A 10,891-nucleotide genomic window follows, 5' to 3' on the forward strand; every position below is an offset into this window, starting at 1 on the left:
AATTTAGTTGCCTTCTTTTTACCTCACTTTTTGAATAGGATGTCACGTTGGCAGTTTTCCAATCTTCCAGTACTTCTCCAGAATCCAAGGATTTTTGGAAACCTACAACCAACACATTATCTCAGTAGCTACTTCTTTTAGGATCCTCAGGTGTAAGCCATTAGGACCAGGGGACTTATCTGTCTCCAGCCCCATAGTTTATCTACTGCTACTTCCCTAGTGGTAGTGATGGTACTTAATTCCTCCCCCATATTGTTTAGTAATAATGGGATGGTCCCACTTGTGTACAAAACTACAAGTTTCATTACAGTTTCACTTGGTGTGAGTGAGTAGATGTTTGCTGATGGAATTCCTCCCATTGTTTTTATAAACAAAAAAGAGTTGGAAACTGTCTGCTTGACATTGGCATGCTCCCAAAGACCCAATATCTACTTTTCAAAACAGCAATTTTAACTAGGCATGTCTAGCAGGAAACTTAGAGAGTCAGGTGGAAAACTTCTTTACACCACCACCCAATATCATGTTATTTGGCTTAAGTATGTAGTAGTAGAGAGTATGACATAAAATCTGTTGCACCCAAATGGATGCATCAAGTCGAACATTCTCCCATTATGTCTAATAGTACAGTAATTTGATCTGTTCTGTTCCTATAGTGCCTGGACCAAATGCTTCCAATGACAGTGGAATAACATTGTCTATGATTATTATGGCTTGGGTGATTATTGCCCTTGTTTTATTCCTGATGAGACCTGCTAGTCTGAGAGGACATCAAACAGGTGGAAAATCAAATGGGCCACAGAATGTAAGTTGCTTCAGATTACTTTCCCAAAGTTACCTTTTGCTTATTCATTCTACATAGTGATATTTCTAAGTTACCCAGATTCTCAGTTGCATCCTATGTGTGACATCAGGTTTTCCAGAATGCGCCCATTATTTCATGATCTAAGTTATTTCAGTGGCAGTGTTTCTGAATCTACCGGGAATTAAAAAGACTTGCATGTAATTGTTGAATTGAGATTCCTTTTGAAAGATATATTTGGGAATTTGTTCATTGCCATTTCCAGGTCTGAAGCAAGAGCAACCACAAACTCTGCACCTAAAATGATGGGCAAGGTATTTATACATAATGATAGATGAGCAAGAGTAGACCACTCAGTCCTTCCAGCCTGCTCTGCTGTTCACTAAGATCCTTGCTGATCTGAACTCTACACTCCTGCAAATCCCTGATAATGTTTCATCCTCTTGGGATCAAAAATCTGTCAATTCTGCCTTAAAAATATTTAAAGATTCTGCTTCCATTGTGTATGGCCAAAGGGAATTCACAAAGATGCTCAAGTGTCCATGTGAAAAGAAAATCAGCTACTTTGTGTCATTAAAAGCTTCCAATGGGGATTTAACTATTTGTTGAGTGAAACAAAATTGACTAGCTGGAATATTGGTTGATGCCCCACAATAGGTTCCAAAAAATGAAGTGCAGTGTACCATTTAGGAGGGGCAAGTAAAGTCCACAATTATGATGCTTGGATGCACTTGGAAAATTAACGTTTCATTCAAGTTCTGCTCCTGCTTTACTCATTCTGACCAATTTCCAGGAACATTCACACTCAAGTCATGAAATTGTCATTGAGGATTTGAGGACAGAAATTGAGGAAATTAGAGTACAGAGGAACTTAGCACTGTCAGAGATTCTGATAGCATATTAAACTAAGACTCCATCTTTTCTTTTCAGTTGGATCTCATGACAGAGTCTTGGGCAATATTTATCTCCCAATTAATATCACATAAACAGATTAGCTAGATATTATAGCATCCCAACAGGGTTTTGCTGTGGAAATTGGCTGCTGTTTTTCTTGAATTGCAGCACCGACCAGAAGTATTTCATTGTCTGAAGAAGGTTTAGGTTCATCCTGTAATTGTGAAAGACACTTGTATAAAGGCTAGTCTTTCTTCTCTGTATTTCCCCATTGTATGAGCAAATTAAACTTTTGTGTTACCTATATATACTTGTATCCAAATTTAGTCATTTTTACAATGGGCAAGATTTCTCTTTGCATATTTAAATTGGACCAATGCTGCTATGAGCCACCACTGTCAGAGCATGCCGTTTTTTAAAAACATGCATTTTAATCCATCATGTTGCCCACATTCCTGCTTTGTGTGTTTCAGTGATCGGTAGGTTGGTCTTGTTTCATTGATTCATGACTGCTGCAACCTAGTTCTTTTCAAAATTAATCAATGCTGCATACACTACTTTGAAAATCTGAGATTTGCAACAGTATTTTGGAGCACTTGTCAAATGTTTTCTACTTATTTACCCTGCAGCATTCTAGTGGTGAGATAAACAATATTAATTCCAAATTTATATTGCAACATTTTGCTGTCTGATCGTATATTTTTGGAACTATTTGAGTGTTGATAGTATACACTCTTTAAAATGGTCAAGTAAGCCAATATTGCTGAGGATATGTAAATAATGCAATTCAATTTATTTTCCAGAATCCAAGACAAGATCCCCCTGCTCCACCAGTGGATTAACTTTGTGCATATCTTGCAATTCAGTCAAGAAACCAATGACCAAATCATTGACTGTGGCCTGAATAACTCTCAAACTCTTATTAGTTTACTTATATTTTACTGATATTTTCTTAAGTACTAAATATAGAACATTGATCTTAATAGTAGTACAGTGAATTGTACCACTTACAAATTCAAACTTATATATTTGAAACTAATGAAGTCATTTCCTTTTACAAAAGCAACTTTGAATGCTGGTTCAGTATTCCGACAGAATAGCTGATTTTTACCTGATTGAGGACAGTGCAGATGATTTTTCCTTTGAATCGCACAGGGACAGTGAGATATGTGCACATCTGGCACTGGACCATCACATAACACAAACAGGACCAAGCAAATCAGATGTTTGTGGCCCAGTAATACTAAACTGTTAACTTGTATTTGTGTCAGCATTTAAGTGATTATGGGGTGAGAGGGTGTGGAGGGTGGGTAAGCCGGTTGAGCATTACTAACTAAAACTTTTGTTTCGGTTTTTCCTTTAAGTTTTTAATAACTGTAGATCTTTTACCTCCTTTGAGATCTCTATCCAACAATCCTTTTGTAACAGTTATACTTGGAGACTACTTGAACATTTTTATTACTTTCCTGTATGATGCAGTACATTCCAGACCTCCCCACCCACCCTACCCCACTTTCAAGTTTATCAGTATGCTTAAATTAAATGTTCTGGTATTCTGAGGTCAGTATAGTTACAATTGCCTTGGTGCCAACCTATATTGCAAATGTATTATTTTTTAAAAGAATCTCACAATAACTGTCTGTCATGAGGATCTTCTGCCTACTTTTGTTAAGATTCCAGTGCCAACACCATTGAGTAGCTGCTGCCAATTTGTCACGTTCAACTGGATGATAGCTTATTCCAGACATAGTCCACTACCATAAGATGCATATTAGCATGGTGCCAGGTTGTGTGTTATGTATAGTTTTCTCCATTTGATGTTTGTGATTTTTTTAACATTCTATTGAATTACTTCATACACAAGTTTAAAAGTGTCAATTTTTACAGGAAGTGTTGGTACTACCACATCTGGTAGTCAGTTGTATTGCTGACTTGAAAGGGACTAGGAGAAAGTGAGGACTACAGATGCTGGAGATCAGAGCTGAATAATGTGTTAATGGAAAATGGAGCAGGAGAATCGATGTTTCGGGCATAAGCCCTTCTTCAGGAAAAGGGACTGTGTGTGAGGCATACAGATTACCAGAGTAAAAGCATAATACTGCAAATGCTGGAGATTTGAAATGAAAATAAAGTACTAGAGAAATGCAGCAGATCTAGCAACGTTCTTGGAGAGAGAAACAGAGTTATTTCAAGTTGAATAGGACTCTCCTTCAGAAGTGAGGGAAGAGTCATGAGTTTCTACTATAGAAAGGGGCAAGGAGGAGCCAGTAGAACAAATGGTAAAGATATCCCTCCGCAAGATGCAAAAGGTCTGCTAGTAATGGTAGAGATGTGATATAGCTGAATAATAGGTATTAATGGCAGAAAATTGATTAGTTCTGAGAAAACCATAACTGGGAATGGAGGTAAATGGAGAACAAGTTTGTGGTCTGAAGTTGTTGAGTCCTGAAGCTTGTAAAGTACCTAACTGGAAAATGAGATGATGTACTCCAGCTTGCATGAGGCTTTACTGAAGCACTGCAGGAGGCGCAAAACAAAACAAGCAATGTGACATATAGGAGTGGCAAACCATAAGACCATAAGACATAGGAATGGAAGTAAGGCCATTCGGCCCATTGAGTCCACTCCGCCATTCAATCATGACTGATGGGCATTTCAACTCCACTTACCAGCATTCTCCCCGTAGCCCTTAATTCCTTATGACATCAAGAATGTATCAATATCTGCCTTGAAGACATTTAGCATCCCGGCCTCCACTGCACTCTGCGGCAATGAATTCCACAGGCCCACCACTTTCTGGCTGAAGAAATGTCTCCGTATTTCTGTTCTGAATTGACCTCCTCTAATTCTAAGGCTGTGTCCACGGGTCCTAGTCTCCTCGCCTAACTGAAACAATTTCCTAGCGTCCACCCTTTCCAAGCCATGTATTATCTTGTAAGTTTCTTTAAATCTCCCCTTAATCTTCTAAACTCCAATGAATACAATCCCAGGATCCTCAGCGGTTCCTCGTATGTTAGACCTACCATTCCAGGGATCATCCGTGTGAATCTCCGCTGGACACGATCCAGTGCCAGTATGTCCTTCCTGAGGTGTGGGGACCAAAACTGGACACAGCACTCCAAATGGGGCCTAACCAGAGCTTTATAAAGTCTCAGTAGCACAACGGTGCTTTTATATTCCAACCCTTTTGAGATAAACGATTGAAAGGTAGGGGTCATTCTTGTAGACAGAACAGATGTGTTTTACAAAGTAGTCACCCAGTCTGCATGTGTTCTTACCAGTGTAGAGCAGCCTGCATTGTCAGCTGTGAATACAATAAACTAGACTGAAGTACAAGTAAAAAGCTGATTCATCTGGAAGGTGTCTTTGGGACCTTGGACAGTGACAAGGAAGGAGAAAAAGAGGACAAGTGTTACAACTACAATTGGTAGGAAAGACCCATGGATTTGAAGAGATGGCACCTTATTTTCTGCTTCAGTGCTTTATAGCTTTCAGGATTCAACAATGCGTTCAATTCTGTCCTCCATTTTGATTTGATTATCTACACACTTCTTGTTAACATGGGTTTGCTGTCGGTAAAGCTGATCTGTTTCTGCCACTAACACTTAATCGTCATCTATATCTCTTTAGTAATATCATTTGCCCTTTACCTTTTTCTCTGACAGCCTTATTATCTAATTGTTTTACTGCTAGTTCTCTTTCTAGAGCATAAAGCCCATCATTCTTTCTGCCTCCTTCAGTTTGGAAGCAAGATCATAACTTGAATCATTAACTCTGTTTCTGTCTCCACAGATGCTGCTTAAACCTTCTGATTTTGCTTGACATTTTTAAAATTTCAGATTTACAAGTCCCAAGTTTGCCCTCTTGTCTGTGCTACAGTAACTGGTTTAGGCATGAAATTTAAAGTGAAGAGAAAGGAAGTTTTTATCCCAAACTTGCTTAAAGGAATTTCATGTGTACAGATGTTGATAACATTGAACCCAGCTATGAAGTTCCCTGCGGTTGAATTGCCACCAAGCTAACCATGTTAAATCATAGAACATAGAACGTAGAAAAATACAGCACAGTACAGGCCCTTTGGCCCTCGATGTTGCGCCGATCCAAGCCCACCTAGCCTACACTAGCCCACTATCCCCCATATGCCTATCCAATGCCCGTTTAAATGCCCATAAAGAGGGAGAGTCCATCACTGCTACTGGCAGGGCATTCCATGAACTCACAAAATCAGATGGATCAAAACCTTAATGAGAGGATGAAATTGGAAAAAAGCTAAGCTGGTGGTAGTTCAGGTTACTATTGTCCTATCATTCTACATTTCAAATGAATGATCATACTTGAAGTAAGTGTAAACTCATATCTCTCTCTGTGTTTGAATACACAGCTTATTCAAAATAAAATTACTTTGTGACAGTATTTAATCTACAGTAAGTTAGATAGGGTTGAGAGATGAGTAGAAATGCATTGTAAGCAAATTTTATTCAGAACACTTACCAGCAATCAATCTGCACCCAACACTGGTTTTATAATCAGTTATTATTTTCCTTGTAACAAAGGGGTATCTCCAATTTATTAAAATCCTTCAATAGAAAATTCATGATACATGAACCATTCGTTCACATTACATCTGAGGAGTTCAAGTTCGTTTACCTTTGTAATTTGTAGCAAACATGTAATTTATTAATTGGTGGATTCTAAATTAAAGACCAAATTCATGACTTGCCTGAGGTAGAACCAATGTTGTATACATGGTGCAGTGACTTCTTAAAAGGAGTCACTGACTTTGGCCACTTTTTACCAGAATAATTATATACCTTAGCTGAGGATCAAACTTTCTGGAAAAATGGAAATAGATCTTTTTCAACCATTTATAATATGGGCGGCATGGTGGCACAGTGGTTAGCACTGCTGCCTCACAGCGCCAGAGACCCGGGTTCAATTCCTGCCTCAGGTGACTGACTGTGTGGAGTTTGCACATTCTCTTCGTTTTTGCGTGGGTTTCCTCTGGGTTCTCCGGTTTCCTCCCACAGTCAAAAGGTCAAGTGAATTGGCCATGCTAAATTGCCCGTAGTGTTGGTGAAGGGGTAAATGTAGGGGTATGGGTGGGTTGCGCTTTGGCGGGTCAGTGTGGACTTGTTGGGCCGAAGGGCCTGTTTCCACACTAAGTAATCTAATCTAAGAAGTAAGCTGAGTGATCCTTGTGTGAATAATGGTTTCTATTGGAGAATTTAAAAACAGATGTAAATTCCTGTTTGAATGTGCTCAGTTCCATGCTTTGTACATTATAAGAAGTGGAAACAAATTAAGTGTAACCTCAGAATTTATCAGTATAGGAATGCGTGCTAAATTATGAAAATGAAACCACTTTGATTGTGTCAATATCTTAAGAAAATACTACTAACTATCTATTTTGTATTTTGGTCCCATGAATTTAACAGATCTTCTAGACATATCAAATTCATGCTGCTTCATGTTTTAAAGAGAACCTGCTGTTGAATTATTTTTAAAATAACTTATTTCCCCAAGGGTCAGCTGTTCATGTCATGAATTCCCCCCTGAAATCTCATAATTCTTTTGTTCCACAGTGTAATTTAGTTTGTGCTGGAAAGAGATTTCTCAGTTTATATGAATGTTTCTGTCTGTTAGTTTGAATGGTGTGACAGATATCATACTCTAGATTACCTTAACATGTTTTTCAATACATTTCTGAGATAAATGTTTCCTCATTTTACTCAGAAAAACTCCAATTTAGTTTAATACAGAGAATGATGCTGTCTTTGTACATGAAAGTCATTTTGTTTCTAATATCTTGTTTTGGTTCAATTTCAATGGCAACTTTTAATGGAAAACATTTAATTTGATTATTTTCACTGAACTATTTTATTCCGTGATTCAGGTCGATGATTGACCCTCTTTTTCATGTCTGTGTATTGTGCACTACCTGTAAACTTGTACTGAGACTTTTAGTTGATAACATTTTAATGGGTAGCTATGTCATCTCATCAAAATATTATGGTAGGATTCCAAAAAAAACAGAAAATGCACAATCAGTTTGAAGAATCTCTTTTATAACTCCATATGAGAGATCGAGAACTAAGAACCAAACACAAGCCATAACAAGACAGGTAAAAGTTGGAAGGATGGGATACTCTACACTTTTTTTCATAACACTGAAAATCCACACATGAACGGGCAACTTGACTGCCTGTTTTCTAAGATAAAAGATGTGAAGATCAATGCAGAGAAACAAGGTGATAGTACCTTTGGGAAAGCCTTCCTTAAATTAAGAGTTGTAATGTATCTAATATTGTCTTACTGCTATCAATTGTTACAGGAGGATTGGTTCTTTCACAGTGGAAATATGTAATTTAGAATTCTAAACATGCCAAAAGATGATATCATGTAATTGTTAACATTGACTGCTTGCTTGATCCTTGCTGTAGTATTGTAATTAGTGCTGTTCAAAGTTTTAAGCATTATTATTGGGAAAATGGCTTTTATGATGCACTTTTTTGTTCAATATTAAATGGTTATAAATATGGAAATAAAGATTGCTTTTGTTTTCTATGAATGGAAATAGAAGGTACTGATTGAAATAAATAATTAGACTACTTTTGGTAGTCTAATTAAATTACTATTTCCCACTGCTTAATCATGTTCATTCTTTTCAATAAAGTCTGTTATTTTATTCATACAAATAAATCATGTCAGGAAGTCTGGAAGCTAAACATTTTAATCCAAATTGTGATTTTTGACAATGTAGAACAAATGCATTAGTTTGGTATCATATTTTAGCCTATTATGCCATATAAGGTTAAACAGTTTATAAAATTCACTGAGCTGGTTTCCATTTCAATCAATTATAAACATGGCCTGTAGCAGGAGTTGAAATAGTTCAAACTTGACAAACCTGCTTCAGGGGGAAATGCCAGGAAAGATGGAATTTTGATTCTTGGCAGGGGAGGATGCAAGTACAAACCAGAGTTGGGCCAGCTGATATGGGAGAAAGTTCAGAAGCGGAGGGTGTTCATGTAATAGTGATTTGGAGATGCCAGTGTTGGACTAGGGTGTATAAAATCATACAACACTTGGTTATAGTCCATCAGGTTTATTGGAACCTGATGAAGGAGCAGTGCTCCGAAAGCTAGTGCTTCCATATAAACCTGTTGAACTATAACCTGGTGTTGTGTGATTTTTAACTTCATGTAATAGGACTTTGTTTTTTTCTAACTGGGACAGAGACCCTCCAGCCCTAACATTCTCCATGCACCATCCAAGTTCCCTCAGCCCATCCATATTACATCATATCCATGTCCACTCACCTATAACGTATACAATAGCCCTAATAATGACATTTTTTTGAAGGAATATTTTCAATCATCTTTCTCTAAGTAGAAGTCTCTGCTATCCAGACCTTTTTTAAAGTTACACTACCTGAAACTGCAGTCACTTGAAACCTTTTAACTTGAGAAAATCAGCGTTGTGAAACTAATAGGAGATTAGCCCAGAAATACTCCACTGAAAGATGGGCTCACAAGTTACCCTAATTTTGAAAGTCCAGGTCTAAATTTTTTTCTTTAATGTATTTGGTAAATTTTGAAAAATATTCAGTATCTTGTAACAATTATACAAAATGTGGTGATATCCTTTATCTGCACTCCCTCCTTTCAATCTCAGTCTTCTTAACCACCTCCTTTTACTTCTAACCGATGCACATAGAATGCATCCTATTCAGATGCATCACAGCTTTATATGGCAAATGCTCTGCTCAAGATCACAAGAAATTACAGAGAATTGTGAACACAGCCCAGTCCATCATGAAAACCAGCCGCCTCACCATTGGCTCCATCTACACTTCCTGCTGCCTCAGGAAAGCAGCCAACATAATCAAAGACTTGTCCCACTCCGGTTATACTCTTTTCTATTGGGCAGAAGATATAAGTTTGAAAACATGTACCAACAGGTTTTAGAACAGCTACTTCCTCGCAGTTATCAGACTTACGAATGGACCTCTTGTATATTATACTTGATCTTTCTTTGCACCTTCTTAATTGCTATAGCACTTTATTGTGCATTCTGTTCTATTATGTATTTATATAAGGAATGATTTGTCCGGTTAGCACTCAAGACAATACTTGTCACTGTATCTGCATATGTGTGACAATAATAAATGTAATATAATCTCTCCTCTTCTATGCCACTTTGCCATCCTGCTTTTTACTATGCCCTTTCCCTCTCCTACCCGTTTTGTTTGTCGTACTCTGCTCCTTTTAATTTCAAGAAAATAATCAGTGGAGCTTTGCCCTCCAAAAATTTCCAACAGAACTGTTAGCCAACTTTTGGTATTGAAAGCGTGCAGTTCTTTTTAATGTTACTGGAGAAATTTAAATACAATTTGATAAAGGTAATTTTTAAAAAAAATTCTTTTGCGCATAAATTCCCATCCTGCTATCTGCATGGAAGTGCAGAGTTCAAACCAATCGAGCACCCAGATTCTCCAATTACCCAGTTGTAGTGTCCTGACTGACCATAAGGGAACGCTGTAATTCTGATCAATGCCAAAGGATTTTGGGAAATACAAAGTTAGCAGGAGTGATCCAGTGACTTGTCTATGATTCCCTTCCTCTTTGTCATAGCCTGATTTCCTTTCTGCCCCCTTCCTTTCATTGCCTTCTCCCCACTTGGGTGGCACAGTGGTTACCACTGCTGCCTCAATACCAGGGACCCAGGTTTGATTCCCATCTTGGGTGACTGTGTGGAGTTTGCACATTCTCCCCCATGTCTGTATGGGTTTCCTCCCACAGTTCAAAGATGTACGGATTAGGTGTGTTTTTAAAAAATGTTACCCTGTCGCGTCCATGGATTGCAGGTTAAATGTGTTAGCCATGGTAAAAACCCTATTCAGGGTTACGGAGTTTAGGTGAGTCTGTGTGGGATGCACTTTGAGGGTTGGTTCAGATTTGATGAGCAAAATGTCCTCACTCTGCACTGTAGAAAGTCTATGATTCACAGAGCAACTCTGAACTTCCCTTTCACCTTAAGTTAGAGTCTCAGTTACAGCTTGCTTTTCCCAGAGTTGGCTTGCAGACTGCCACAGTTCCTCCACAGACTGGTTTTCCACGTTTCTTCCACGTTTGCTGCTAATAAGCTCGCCAATAAGCCAGCCACAGCAGAAATATGTCTCTGGAGCAGCTCATTAAA

General features: G+C 38.1%; 1 protein-coding gene across 1 annotated transcript in view; it reads left to right on the forward strand.

The window, feature by feature from the left end:
• Positions 1-8,226, forward strand: part of smim14 (small integral membrane protein 14) — a 49,059-nt gene extending 40,833 nt beyond the window's left edge. Inside the window, exons 4-5 of the mRNA XM_060824798.1 lie at positions 654-802; positions 2,497-8,226. Coding sequence (XP_060680781.1) covers positions 654-802; positions 2,497-2,535 — 188 coding nt within the window. The 3' untranslated portion in view covers positions 2,536-8,226. The remainder of the gene's footprint in view (positions 1-653; positions 803-2,496) is intronic.
• The last annotated feature ends 2,665 nt before the right edge of the window (positions 8,227-10,891 follow it).

Source organism: Hemiscyllium ocellatum, chromosome 1 (genome assembly GCF_020745735.1).
Source record: "Hemiscyllium ocellatum isolate sHemOce1 chromosome 1, sHemOce1.pat.X.cur, whole genome shotgun sequence".
In the NCBI taxonomy this organism is placed as follows: domain Eukaryota; kingdom Metazoa; phylum Chordata; class Chondrichthyes; order Orectolobiformes; family Hemiscylliidae; genus Hemiscyllium; species Hemiscyllium ocellatum.